The sequence below is a fragment of the Leptopilina heterotoma genome, unplaced genomic scaffold, assembly GCF_015476425.1.
Source record: "Leptopilina heterotoma isolate Lh14 unplaced genomic scaffold, ASM1547642v1 Lhet_228, whole genome shotgun sequence".
Classification (NCBI taxonomy): Eukaryota; Metazoa; Arthropoda; class Insecta; order Hymenoptera; family Figitidae; genus Leptopilina; species Leptopilina heterotoma.
In genome coordinates, this window is record NW_025110946.1 from 2,319,550 (window position 1) to 2,335,445 (window position 15,896).

The window sequence follows — 15,896 nt, forward strand, 5'->3', positions numbered from 1 at the left end:
TTTCAACAATTAAACTTGTAAAGAAATTTAAATAACTTTCTAGAATCATTTTAAAAATGCTTGATCTCGTCCTTTAGTTTGCCTTGTTTTATTAAAAAATTAATATAATTTCAGAAATACTTTACATGGTTTAATATTTTTTTAATAAATCTTAAACCAGTACCCAGTTCTTTATTATAAAAAAGTTTATGTTGTCTTAAACAAAAAAAGAATATTTTTTATTCCAGTTCAAAATTAGTCTTGAAGGTAATAAACAGGTGCCATAATAATAAGGTGCCAGTTTTAGAATCATTATAATATTAATATTTATTTGACAAAATATGACTATCAAATAAACACAATTTAATAGCTTCAACAAGAGCATTAAAATTGATTTCTTCTGAATCAATTGACTTTTTTCCACTTGACATGCCCAAAAATACTAGAAAAAAAAATAAAAACAACATTTAAATAGTATGCCTGCAAAGTCGTATTTTTTATGCTGCCCAGATGGGTGTTGACACCGTCTCACAACTGGTGATATGCTGTGTCTCACACCCAGAAATTGGCGCTATTTTGAAAAAGGAAAATTAAATTATTTTCAACCGTAGATTGGAACAAAGCAATATTGCATTACAAAATATAAGGAAAACACTAAAAGAAAATGCATTACATTTACCTTTTCCAATTAATTAACTTGGAAAAAAAGTACTTTGCATTTATTGAAAAAACGCTTTTTAGTCGATTATCACACACAGTGTTGGTATTTAACAAAAACAGTTTATATATATGAAACTGAAGTTACCAACGTTGATTCAAAGAAAAACTTAAAAAAAAATTTTCTCAGGATACAAATTTTCCTTGTATATTTTTAACCCAAGTAAACCCTCCAAACCCTAAAATAAAAAAACGTGGGAAAAGCAGTGATTTTTATTCTATTTTTTTGAATTTTTTCCAAAAATCACGAAATTTTAAATAAATTCACAGTTCCTCGACCCGGTAGTCATTTTTTTCTTTTGATAATTGTTTATTTTAATATTAGACGCAATTTAAAAAAAAATTTTGTACGTTTCCAAATCGGGGAAAACAGTAATTTTGGTTTTTTTTGTCACGGATTTTTGGAAAATCCGAGCATTTCAAGTAATTTAATAATTCCTTGCCTCGGTAGTTACTTTTTTCTTTTGATAATTGTTTATTTTATTATTACACGTTATTTAAAAAAAAATTTAAGTAATTCCAAGTCGGGGAAAGCAGTGATTTTGAATTTTTTTGTGTCACGAATTTTCCAAAAATTCCAAAATTTCATTTAAATTCATAATTCCTCGCCTCGGTAGTCATTTTTTTCTTTTGATAATTGTTTATTTTAACATTAGACGTTATTTTAAAAACATTTCAAGTGATTCCAAGTCGGGGAAAGTAGTGATTTTTATTTTTTTTATCGAATTTTTTTCAAAAGTAACGAAATTTTAATTAAATTAATAGTTCCTCGACCCGGTAGTCATTTTTTTCTTTTGATAATTGTTTATTTTAATATTAGACGCAATTTAAAAAAAATTTTTGTACGTTTCCAAATCGGGGAAAACAGTAATTTTGGTTTTTTTTGTCACGGATTTTTGGAAAATCCGAGCATTTCAAGTAATTTAATAATTCCTTGCCTTGGTAGTTACTTTTTTCTTTTGATAATTGTTTATTTTATTATTACACGTTATTTAAAAAAAATTTTAAGTAATTCCAAGTCGGGGAAAGCAGTGATTTTGAATTTTTTTTGTGTCACGAATTTTCCAAAAATTCCGAAATTTCATTTAAAAAATCAAAATCACTGCTTTCCCCGACTTGGAACTACTTGGAATTTTTTTTAAATGGCACACGACATTAGAATAAACAATTATCAAAAGAAAAAAATGACTACCGAGGCGAGGAATTATTAATTTACTTAAAATTTCGTGATTTTTGGAAAAAATTCGACAAAAAAAATAAAAATCACTACTTTCCCCGACTTGGAATCACTTGAAATTTTTTTAAAATAACGTCTAATGGCAAAATAAACAATTATCAAAAGAAAAAAATGACTATCGAAGCGAGGAATCATTGATTAATTTGCAATTTCGAGATTTTTGGATAATTCGTGACACAAAAAAATTCAAAATCACTGCTTTCCCCGACTTGGAATTACTTAAAAATTTTTTTAAATAACGTGTAATAATAAAATAAACAATTATTTTTTTTTTTCAAATTACTTGAAATGCTCGGATTTTCCAAAAATCCGTGACAAAAAAACCAAAATCACTGCTTTCCCCGACTTGGAACTACTTGGAATTTTTTTATATGGCACTCGACATTAGAATAAACAATTATCAAAAGAAAAAAATCACTACCGAGGCAAGGAATTATAAATTTAATTGAAATTTCGTGATTTTTGGAAAAAATTTGCCAAAAAAAAATAAAAATCACTTTTTTTCCCACGTTTTTTTTTATTTTAGGTTTTGGAGAGTTTACTTGGGTTAAAAATATACCAGAAAAATTTATATCCTGAGAAAATTTTTTTTTAAGTTTTTCGTTGAATCAACGTTGGTAACTTCAGATTCATTTATATATCCGCTTCGGCGTACACGAAAAAGTTGGCTCATATAAAAAGAATTGTTTTTATATAAACCAATCGGCTTTTTAATATTGCATGTTAAAAAAAATTGACTGTCTCACAACTGGAGGTGTCTCACAACTGGAGACTCTCCCCTAAATATCAATTTTTGATACTATTTTTTTAAATGCGTTTTTCTCAAAACAGGATTTTTAAAATTGCCGTGCAGTGTAGCTCAAAAAGTTATTGACCGATTTTAAAATGAAAAATTGGAAATTGTTCGTTATTAAATTTATTATTAAGTGAACTAAACTTGAAAAGAAAAAAAAATTTTAGTACCTTTTTTAAAATAAAAAAGTTGCAAAAAAGTAGGCAAAAAATCGAATTTTTTTAAAAGTATTATCAATTTTTAATATTTTCACTTAAAAGTTAGTTCACTTAATAATAAAATATTTATAAAATATGAATAAACTTGATTTTTTGCTTTCGGACAAAATTTGTGGGCTCAGGACTGCACGGCAGTCATGAACTCCGGCGGAGCAGCTCTATATGCAATAGCTCCTAATTTGGAAGATTTTTGATATAAACTCTTATAAAAAATATGAGTTACAGTTAAATATATGAACAACATAGTAGAAATGTTTTATTTCATTCAAAAAAATTCTTACTTTAAAAAAAAAATTCGCGAAAAACAGCAAAAAACATTTTATATTGTAAATGTTTTGAAACAGACAATTTTTGTTTTAGCTTGATACTTTTTTTAACTAGAAATGGCCAAGCATTGAAGTTAGGATAATACATAAAATTCTGTCATGTTTGGCTTTTTTATTTACATATTTACTTGTAGATTTTAATGTTAAATACTATTAGCATAAATTAATACTATTAACATTAATTGTATTAAAATAAACTGAATGCTTATTTCAGCTTTATCTAAAGAACATTATAACATGTAAAGTATTTCCAAAATTATATTAATTTTATTAAACAAGACAAAGTCAAGAAATTTTTTAATGATTTTGGAAAGTTAATTAAATTTTACTTTTAAGTTTAATTTTTGAATACTTATATTGAGTTTTAGTGTCTTAGACGGGAAAAATGTTAATTAATACATTTTGCAAAATGAAAAAATTATTTATAGCACTAAAATGTAGCATTTACATAATTTTTGCAGATAGTGTACAATTAATTAAAATTGATTTAATAAATGGTAATAAATCATTAATTAGAGAATAATTTAATCCCAACAAAAACATCTTTGATGTTTTAATATAACGGGTTTTGACCCAATAAGGAAAAAAAATTTTTTTCCAATAAGGGAAACTTTTTCAAAAAAAAAATTGTATTGTTAAAGTAATTTGGTGTTAAAGTTTTAGATCATTTTATTTTCATGTTATTATTACTTTGAAACAAATAAAGAAACCGCTGCCAAGTTGTATATTTTTTATAATTTTGGTGCGCTCATTTTATGAACACTTTGCTTCCTCATAGAGATAATAGGGGAGACTAGGGCGAAAAGTTAAACTACCAAAACCGTTAAAATTCATTATCTTTCGAACGAAAATAGTTAGAGCATTGCAATTTTAATTATAGAAGGGTGTTATCACCCTAAATAAATGTCCGGAGTTGTGTGCAATTCTGTTTATTTTTGTGGTGTCAATATTAAAAGTTTTTTTTCAACCTACTTTTGAAAATTTTTTCGAAAAAGAAAATATCAACTTTTAAGTATATTTTTTGCTTTTTTTCTCACCGCGATTTTTTTACTTCATTATTTGGGTCCCCTGAAGAGATACCTACATGTATTTTCTAAATATCTTTAGTCAGATTTTTTATATTTGTTGTTAAAGCCAAAAACGCACCCTGGGGCGAAAAGTTAAATAATGGGTGGGGCGAAAAGTTAAATGTATTTTTACATGTTGTTAAAATTTTTTTTTTATTTTTCGTTTTTTTTGGGTTTATTTGTTTAAACATTATTTATTTGACATTTGGCAAGTACTCTGTCAAAAAATAAGCCGGTTCACGTGAAATAAACCAAAAAATTTTTTTTTTTTTTTGAAATTTCAATTTTTTAACTTTACAACTATTCTAAAGCTTTTGTCAAATAAACAAAGATCTTTTATTTACTAAATTACTTGTTTACGTATACTTTAACTTATCTACTATTTATCACCTATCAGAAAATAGTTTTAGTAGGCTAAAAATAGAATTTAACTTTTCGCCCCATGCTGGGGCGAAAAGTTAAAAAAAACAAAATTTTCAAGAAAGGACAAAACATGTATTTTTTGCGAAAATATCAGGAACTTTTTTATTGAAAGTTGTAGAGGACAAGTTGCCCTACAATATTGATATACAAATATTTGCATCTAAGCGGCTTATATTGCCAAAAAAAAATCATTTATGCAAAATTTAACTTTTCGCCCCAGTCTCCCCTAATAATAATAGGAAAATATATGAATAACTTTTTATAAATATGGTAAAAGTGATTGAATCTTAGGTCAATCAATGTATTTTTAAATACTCTACAAGATAGTTATAATAGTTTAATAGTTAAACAAAAATTTTCAAACAAAAAAGTTGAGAAAATGTCATTTTCCACAATTTTTGGTTTTTAAAATACCAATAATTTCGAAATTTATTATCGAATTAGGTTCAAAAATAAGTCAATCGAATCGTTTTATAATGCTCTACAAGTTGGTAACGATAATTTTAAGATTACTTCTACATTTTTTAACAAAATTTTCAAAAAAATATTTTTTTCTAAAATTTATGATTTTTAAAAGTTTAATATCTCCGGTAATATGGACGAAAAATGTTCAATTAGAACTCAAAAGATGCGTTTAAAAAAACTCTACAAAATTATGGAAAAACATTTATAGGTGTCCTAACATTTTTTTAAAGTTATGGGCAAAAAACGTGTTTTTGGAAAATTAAAAATCCAAAAAAAATTTAGTTAAACTTTATTAATCTATCACAAAGTACGCTCACTTTATGTCCGCAACTCCTGAGGTCAAATAACATAAAGTTATATCAAAAAATCGAACTCGAAAAATTTTGGTATTACAATACTTTCTCTATGAGGAAGTAATAATTAAGTAATTTTTTTTAATTAAAGCTTAAAGTCTATACTTTAATGATAAAATAAAGGGATTGTTAAAAAATGAAATTTTAAAATTGTTATTAACAATTCTTTAAAACAATTGCAAATTCAAGAATGTTCTCAATATTTTGGGAAAATTAAATTACCCTGTATTGATGTGCAAAACTCCAAGTATTAATTTAAAAAAAATTTCGCCTGTATTTTGTCAGAAAAATCTACACAATTTCTGTAATATAGAAGGTTACTGATTTTTCTCTTTTTAAATTAATCCTTGGAGTTTGTACATAATTTTTCAAGTCATTTAATCAATATTTTATTTAGACATTTCTAAAAAATGATAATTTTCAATGTTTTACAAAAATTTTAATGACTTCTAAAATACTGAATGCTTTTTAATGATTTTAGGCTTATTTTAAAGGTGATTTTCTCCAGAATGAGAATTTTTTATAGGCATTAACGTGTAATTTTTTATAGAAAATTCAATTCGTCAAACTTAGATTAAAAAAATTAAAAATTTTTTAAACAATCTTATTAACAGAAAAATAATTATTAAAATATAAACATATATGTTTTTATTAAATTAAGATTTAATGTAAGGTTACATTAAGGTTTTATTTGGTGTGTCAAAGGACCAGGAGTGGGCGCGCAACGCGCGCCCTTTTGGTTCTAGTAAATAACATAAATCGGTCCCTGTTTATAACGCAGAAAATCTAACGCTATTGCTTTCTTCCTCTTTCCAAATAGAAATAACATAAATCGGTCTTTGTTTATAACGCAGAAAATCTAACGCTATTGCTTTCTTTCTCTTTCGAGGATAAGTAACATTAGACTGTCTCTCTTTACCTAATTTGCATATCTACTCGTTTCATATTAAGGACATTAAAACTAAACATTTTTCTCTCGAGAACCCCATCTCTATAACTAACTATTTCTGAGATATTCCATTTGTAACAACTGTACAGCGTAACAACCGCACCTAGTCTCACCTACACTATAATAAAAAATCCAATTATGCCACTTACGAGCCTTCCAGAATTCTTTTTAGGACAGAGGGCGAGTTAGTCTACCTACTTGATGAGGACTTTTAATATTATTCAAAATGGCATCAATGTCTTTTGTTGCTTTACGAGATAATAAACCTTTTCTTTTTGTTTGTTTCCAAACCACATTTTGGCAATCTGTTTGGCGATAACACTGCTAATGTTCATTCTATCTGGAACACATCTGTAAATTAAATTCAACTTTTTTAATTTCAGTAAAGGTGATTTTGATTTTGCACCTTTGATTGGATTGTTCTTTGAAGCTTTTTTTTGAATATTTTACAGTATTTAATACATTTCGACTTTTTGGAATATTATACAATAATTGATATTTAAGAGACGCATGATTATTCCCGAAATCTTGTTTGACATAATAGTCATTTGACATAAAACCATTTACCATAAATTTCATTTGACAAAAAATCTGTTTGGTATAAAAAACATTTAATTTGAAATTTATTTGACATACATTTCAGTAAAAATACAATTTATATTGCATAAATGGCATTTAATATGATATACATTTGATATATATATATTTCATTAGACATAAAATTTATATAACATATATGTCATTTGACATAGAATTAATTCAACATATATTTTATTTGATATAAAAACCATTTAGCATAATTTCCATTTAACGTAGAAATACAATTGACTTGAATTTTATGTCACATAAAATCACTTGACATATATTTCAATTGACGTAAGTTTTATTTGACAGAAAATTAATTTGAGGTAAAATTTGTTTAACATATACGTCATTTGACATAATATATCTACATTTTATAAATTTTATTTTGTCCTAAAATTCATTTGTCATTTTCATTTGACATAAATTTCACTTGTAATAAATTTTATTTGATATAAATGTCATTTAATGTAATTCTCATTTAACATAAATTTCATTTTCATAAAGTTCATTTGACATAAAAGTCATTTAACATAATTCTCGTTTGTCATGAAAGTCATTTGACATAAATTAGATTTGACATAAAAGCTATTCAACAAAATTTTCATTTGACATAAAAATCATTTTACACAAATTACGTTTTACATAAAAATATCGGCGCGAATTTTAAAAGTAACTAATTAGATATTATCAACAACATTGTGATTGCCAACTTTGAAATTCGCGCCTATATTTTCATGTCAAATAATCTTTATGTAAAATGAAATCTATGACAACTGAATTTTATGTCAAATGAGAATTATGTGTAATGACTTATCCGTCAAATGAAATTTATATCAAGTGAACTTTGTGTCAAATGAGAATTATGTGTAATGACTTATCCGTCAAATGAAATTTATATCAAGTGAACTTTGTGTCAAATGAGAATTATGTTAAATGGAATTTTTACCAAATGAAATTTATGTCAAGTAAATTTAATGTCAAATGATAATTATGTTAAATGGCATATATGCTAAATGAAATTTATATAAATTTAATTTTACGTTAAATAATAATTATGTTAAATGATATTCACGTCAAGCTAATTTTATGTCTAATGATATTTATGTCAAATGGATTTTCTGTCAAATGAGAATTACGTTAATAGTATATTAAGCAACAAGAGGAGAAAGACAGCCATTTCTTTACGGTGATTTTTGTGACACGAGTGGAGGTCGAGGGCGCCGTAGGCGCCCCGAGACCGGAACGAGTGTCACAAAAATCATTGTAAAGAAATTGGCTGCCTTTATTCTCGTGTTACTTACGATATTTTTTATTCCTAATGCACAAAAGCGGCGATTTCAGATAGCAGACGACAGGGAGTAAAAGTCATTCACTTGTTCGATTTGTATGAAAATGGCGGCCGATTTCTCCCTTGGGCAAGAAAAATGCATGTGAACAGCTAACTTTCTTGCCCTTGGGAGAACACGGCCGCCATTTTCATACGGTCGAAGAAATGAATGACTTTCCTCCCTGTCGGCTGCTATCAGAAAGCGCCGTTTTTATGCATGTGGGATAAAAATGACATTTATGCCAAATAAAACTGTTTATTGGTTTATACACCTATCTTCAGCCTTACATACTTGGCTATACAAGTGTCTCTTTACAAATTTCGCTCTTACAATATTTCTATAATTATTTCTTATACTTAATTTTGCGCCTACACAATGACTTAAAAATTAGGAGTACTCGCATTTGCCTGGACCACCCGTCTAATGGGTTTTCTCGCCAGTGGAGAGGGAAACTGTAGAAAACCTCTCCTGAGTACAGGTTTATCGACAGTCGAGTTTCGAATGGTGATTTTTATGTCAATAGAAATTTATGTTACATAATTTTTATGTCAAATGGAAATTAGGTTATCTGAGTTTTATGTAACATGTAACATTCGCCGCTAGGTGGCTACTTTGTGCATACGCTTATACGTTACGTGTCTATAATATTCATTATTCCTATTGTATTAAGTTATTCTTTTTAATAAAAGAACGAGGATTGTATATATTCGGAGTGCCTTTTTGGTTTTCGGTTTGTGTTTTAGACTTTTTTGCTGTTTTTTTTGCACATAAATTGTCGGCGTCTAGCCGCTGTGTCATTCTAACCTCAATTTATTTGCTGAACTTTGTGAGCATTTATTATATCTAGTGAGGTTTGTTTTTCCGAGAAAGTCTTATATTAATTAACATTTAGTTTATTTGTGCAATTTTTATTAAAATGGATCCTGTTAAGTGTGCAAAGTGCGGCAAGGATATCACACGTGTTGTTCCAACTCATTGTGTTAAATGCGACCTGCCTTACCACCTCAGCTGTACAGTACAGTTGCCTACCTTACCTGATGGTTCTTTTGCGAGGTGCTGTAAGCCCAGATCAACATCTCCATCTGCGAGTTCATTGAACTCTCAATCTACGTCTGACTTAGATGTTGTGATGACTGCCTTAAATGCTATGAGGGATAGCATAAATGCTTTGAGAGTCGGCATGGAGGAGAATTTTTATGATGTGAACAACAAATTAGATGATGCTCTGGGAAGACTTGGAAATATTGAAGGTAGGGTGACTAGTTTGTCGAATCGTTTAGAGGTTGTGGAAGGGAGACTTGACAGGTGTGAGACTAATCTTCCCGAAAACATTGGTCGCAAACTTGGTACTGATGTTTGTAAGGAAATTAGTGATAGATTTGAAAGAAAGAAGAATCTCGTTCTGTTTGGTTTTCCAGAAAATATCACTGGCAACACTGATAACACTAACAATACATCCTCTGACAATTTAAAAACATTAGTAGCTAACAAACTAAAAGAATGCACTAAAATTTCAAATATAGACAGTTGTGGGATATTTAGACTTGGTTCAAATGCGCAGGTCTCTCACAAGCCTCGACCTGTGAAGATAGTCTGTGTGACGGAGGAGAAAGCGCAGGAGATACTAAGAGCTTTCGTAACAGCAAAACGAGATCCAACTCAGTCCTTGAAGTTGAGAAATTTGTCTATGACGCGAGACATGACAGTCAGGCAGAGAGAGGAAATTCGGGACGTACAGGAGCAGCTGGCAGTGCGACGACAGGAGGGAGAAACCAACATAACGATGGTATATCGTTGTGGAGTTCCCACCATCATCAAAATTTCCCCAAGAAAACGCACGGCAACCTTAACTTTGCAGGTGGGGGCTAGCCCATCTGTGATTCAGAAGTGACTCCTCCCCATTATGTGTTGAGTGGTATCCCTTCCTCTCAATCGTTTTCTTTCATTCAAGCGAACTATCAGAATGTTAGAGGTTTACGCACAAAAACTCACGAGCTTCGACAAAGTGTTTCAATTTTTAAATATAATATATACATTTTAACTGAGACTTGGCTAAATGATAGTGTACGTTCTCAGGAATTAGGCTTTATTAATTATGATATTTTTCGGTTTGATAGAAATAGTGTTACTAGTGATAAACTGAGAGGGGGGGGGGGGTGTTTTGATAGCTGTCTGTAGAAATTTACGAAGCTCTCAAATTGAAACTTCATTAAATACTGTTGAGCATGTTTTTGTTAAATTTAGAGCTAATAACAATTTTTATATTATTGGGTGTTTTTACATTCCTCCTAATTCGTCTCTTAAAGCTTTTTCTGATGTTTGCAACATTATTGAAGAAGTCCACGATAATTATACTAATGCTATTTTTTTAATCCTTGGGGATTTTAATTTACCATTTTTAACACAATTTTTTAGTCACTTAGTTTCACAAATTGATTTAAATAAATGTTTAACAAATAATCAGATACAAATTGCTTCCTTATTGCTTGATACAATAGACTTCGTTGGTTTATCGCAAATAAATAAAAATATTAATACACATGGCTCTATCTTGGACTTAGTTTTTTGTAATAGTGATTTTTTCACATCTGAATTGTTAAATGACAGTATACTGCCATTGGATAATTATCATCCTTCATTACTCATTAACTTTCTTTCTAACAGTCGAAATATTTATAATTCCGACTATTTGCAGAATTTTAATATGGTATTTGATTTTAAAAATGCTAATATTGCTGGTATAGTTACCCTATTGAATTCTATTGATTGGAATTTATTGTTATCTAATGAGAATGTTAATGATGATGTTGCTGTTTTTTATGATCTTTTGTATAGTATTTTTGAGAAATGCGTGCCATTGAAATATGCCAATTCATCGAAATTCCCACCCTGGTTCACTAATGAATTAAAACATCTTGTTTATTCTAAAAAAACCGCTCATGTAAATTACATTAAAAATAAAACTGAATTCAATTATACACAATTTTGTAAATTAGGAAGTGAGTGTAAAAAACTCTCAAAGGTTTGTTATAATGATTACATTTCTAATACTGAAAAGTCAATATTGACTTATCCGAAGCATTTCTGGAATTATATAAATTCTACTCGACGAGAACACAATATTCCGACGCATATGTTTTATAAGGATGAATCTGGTGACACTTCTCTTGAAATCTCTAATCTTTTTGCTAAACATTTTAAAGCTGTTTATACTCTACCGTCATTAGAAGTCCCAGACTTGTCCTTTAATCGCTATGCAGATGTGAGTCTAAATTTTATAACAATTTCTAGGAACGATATCTTTGAAAAAATAAAGAATTTGGATATAAATAAAGGTTCAGGGGCGGATACAGTACCTCCCTCTATTATAAAATTATGTGGTTACTCATTTATTGAACCACTATTTATTATTTTTAATAAATCATTAAAATCATGCATTTTTCCTTTTGAGTGGAAAAAGGGTGTGATAGTTCCTGTTCATAAGTCTGACGATAAAAATAATTCTCAAAATTATAGACCTATAACAATATTAAGTTCATTTGCTAAAATCTTTGAAAGTATTATTTTTGATAACTTTTATGCATCGGTCTCAGGAATTATAATCGATGAACAGCATGGATTTGTAAGGGGAAGATCCACACTAACTAATCTTGGTATTTTTACTACTTTTTTAACTAGTAATATTGAAAAGGGTCTTCAAATAGACACTATTTATGCTGATGTGTCGAAGGCATTTGATAAGGTAGACCATAATATACTATTAAGCAAATTAAATTCACTAGGCATTTCTGACAACATGGTTTCATTTTTTAAAAGTTATCTGTCTGACAGATATCAAGTTGTAAAAGTTGATGGCGAATATAGTGAACCTTTTTTAGCGACCTCTGGGGTGTCTCAGGGATCGCGTCTTGGTCCTTTAATGTTTATTTTGTATATGAATGATGTAAAACCTGTTTTAAGGCATTCCTACTTTTGCTCTATGCAGATGACCTTAAGTGTTACAAAATAATTAATTCACTTTCAGCAGAAAAAGACACTTCAGATCTGCAAAAGGATCTGAAGAGATTACAAAAATGGTGTGGTAAAAATCATCTAAGTATTAATATTAAGAAAAGTTATGTTGTTTCATTTTCTAAAGGTAAAGTTAGCTCACATAACTATACTTTAGAGGGTCAGAACTTGGAGAGAGTAACTAGGATGCGTGATTTGGGTGTATTGTTCACTAGTAATCTTAGTTTCAATGATCACGTCACTGAAATTGTTTCAAGAACCTCGAAATCCTTAGGGTTTATAATGAGATGTGCTTCTGTATTTCGTGGTCTTGCAACAATTAGAATATTATACTTGACGCTTGTCAGATCAATAATTGAATACGCATGTATAATCTGGTCTCCTTTTTATGTCTTCCACATAATCAGAATTGAACGTGTTCAAAATAAATTCCTTAGATTTGCTGCAAGAATACTTAATATTTCATTTGATTATCGTACGCATGATTATGAAAATTTAAGAACTTTAATGAATATTCCTCTTTTGACATCTAGATTTCATTTTTCTGATATGTCTTTTTTGTACAGACTGATGAACGGAGCTATCTATTGTCCCTCACTTTTATCCTTGGTAAATTTATCTGTTCCTAGAATGTTTACTAGACGTTATACGTTATTCTCAGTGGCATTTCATAGAACGAACTATGGTAATAATTCATTAATTGATCGACTCACTAGAGAAGCTAATTTAATTTCTAATGAAATAAACTTCTTTGATAATAATGTTACAAGGTTCACAACGGCATTGCGTAACATAATGTTTAATAGAAACTGAGATTATTTAATTTGCACATAAAAAGTTTCAACCTAGATTTAAGTTAAAAATTCATTGTTATATTAGATTTAGGAGTACTTATGTACGAAAGGGCATGTCCCGTTATGTTTCTTAAATAAATAAATAATATTTCTGTTAAATGAATTCTATGACAAATGATATTTATGTTAAATTATTTTTGTGTGCAATAAAATTTATGTCAAATAATGTTCATATATTATGTGAATTTTAAGTTAAGTAGTTTTATATCAAATAACTATTTGGTCAAAAAAGATTTCGGGAATAAGCATGCGTCTCGATATTTACCCGTGCAGAAAATGCCCCACTTTGCCCTATTTAAAACAGGGTTCTGGTCAGGGCCTGGACAGTTTTCCCTATTAATTTTTTTTTTTAATAAAGTTTTTAGAATTCCTTTTTGTTGTAGAAGCTATTATCAATGAAAGGCAATCATTATTTTAGTTATTTAATAATTTTTTTATTTTAGGGGTTTGACTAGAATTCCTAGCCAGAACCCCAGGTAGGGTGTTCATTAGATTTTAGATAGGGTACTGATCAGGGTCTCGACAGTTTTCCTTGTTTAAATAAAGTGTAAAAAAATTAAATCTCTAAAATTACTTTCAATAAAAAATAATGAACAATTGAAGAATACAATTAAAGAGAGTAATTATACTATCGTTTTAATAAGTTTTTTATTTTGTGGGTTTGACCAGAATTTCTGGCCAAAACCCCAAGTGAGGTGTTCACTAGATATTAAATAGGGCTCTGATCAGGGCCTCGACAGTTTTCCTCGTTTGAATAAAGTGTAAATGAATTAAGTTTTTTAAATTAGTCCCTATAATAAAATTATAAACAATTGAAGAAATTAATTAAACGGAGTAATTATACTACATTTTTAAGAATTTTTTTATCTTATGGGTTTGACCAGAAATTCTGGCCAAAACCCTAAGTGGGGTGTTCACAAGATATGAAATATGGCTCTGATCAGGGCCTCGACAGTTTTCCTCGTTTTAAAAGCATGTAAATAAATTTAATTTTTTAAAATTAACTTTTTTAATACAGTTATTTAAGTTAAAAAAGCGTGTTCTTTTAAAATACTTTATAAAATAATTATGGTAATATATTTAAAAAACGAAAATACATATAATTTTTTTTCCTTTAAGTACAATATTATAATAAAGTCTATTTATTAATAATAACAACTAAATTATAAATAACGAATAATAATAGTTATTAAATAATTAATTATTATACATTTATTTAAAAATAAAAATTATGAATTTAAAAAATAATAATAAATAAACAATTATTAATAAATTATACTTCATGAATTTTAATAATTGTTAATTTATAGGATGAATTTATCATTTGGTTTGTATATATATATATATTAATAATAATAATTATTTTATATTATATTAGCTTAAAGTGAGAAAATGATTCGGAGAGATTGTTAAATTTAACACCTTCAATATTTAATAACTATTTTTTAAACATAATTAATAAATTTGAATAAAATATTTATTAAATAAATATTAATTATTACTTATACATTTGAAATAAAAAATTATAACCTTTATTAATATTATAAAATTAAGGAGGCAGAAAGGAGCGACAACCTCCAAAAGAAAAATGAATTAATCATAAAACCAAAAATTATATTTTTCAAAAATTTTTAAGTTTTTCTATTCTAGAAATTATATTATTTTTATCATTTTCACTTTTAAATTAGTCAAAATGACTATAATACCTCATTATGTTATGTATAAATATGTTGTGTTCATTATGTTTCTAATATAATAATATTTTTAATTACAGTAATTTTATTGTAATTTCTTTTGAATAAAATTAACCTCACAAAATAGGGCAATTTTAAGAAAAACTGACGAGGCCCTGACCAGTTTTTCCCTAAGTAGGGCATTTGTCGGGAACAGCGTCACACACTAGTCGGGCACTGGTCAGTTTCTCTACCCAGAGCCACACCAGAGATCGGGAAAACTGTCCAGTACCCTATCAGGCCCACATTTTAATTTCTGCACGGGTAATACAGCCGCCAGAATCTGGTTTGAAAAAATTGCGAACCCATTTTCCTTTATGTAAGCATATGGGACAACCGTAATGTAAGGTACACTGTACACCCTGATGCTTTAATGCCTTCCTTCCGGTTGAGTTCTGCGCATCAAAAATAAATGGAAAAACGATGCGCGGAAGGAAGGCATTAAAGCATCAGGATGTACAAATCCTTGGACAGGCGCTCGAAAGGTTTAAGAAAGATATTTATTTTGGGTTTATCCTTTTCAACCCAAATTCTTGCTAAAATGTTTTTTTTGTCCTAACACTGTAAGGTAACTCGTTAATCATTAAGTAAATCGAACAAATAGACGTTTTTGAGCTTTCGAACAAAGGTGCTCCATCAGTATTAAACGATACTGTTGCATAATAATTGTATCCATCATTTTCATTTAGTGCGTTAACAAAATCTATATAAAATTCCCCATCATCGCGGAAAAAGACCCAAATTAGTGAATAGACATTTCAGATATTAGAAAAATGTATGTCATGTTCTAAGCCATTCTGGGGACGAGTTATTTTAGCTGAAGACGCCGTAGGTGGCTGTACTCAGCTTTGAGTGTGT

General features: G+C 28.6%; 1 protein-coding gene across 1 annotated transcript in view; it reads left to right on the top strand.

The window, feature by feature from the left end:
• Window positions 1-11,573: 11,573 nt before the first annotated feature.
• The window catches only part of LOC122502372 (coiled-coil domain-containing protein 1-like), a 33,268-nt gene continuing 28,945 nt past the window's right edge, over window positions 11,574-15,896 (top strand). Inside the window, exon 1 of the mRNA XM_043612392.1 lies at window positions 11,574-11,702. Within this exon, the coding sequence (XP_043468327.1) occupies window positions 11,574-11,702 (129 nt within the window). The remainder of the gene's footprint in view (window positions 11,703-15,896) is intronic.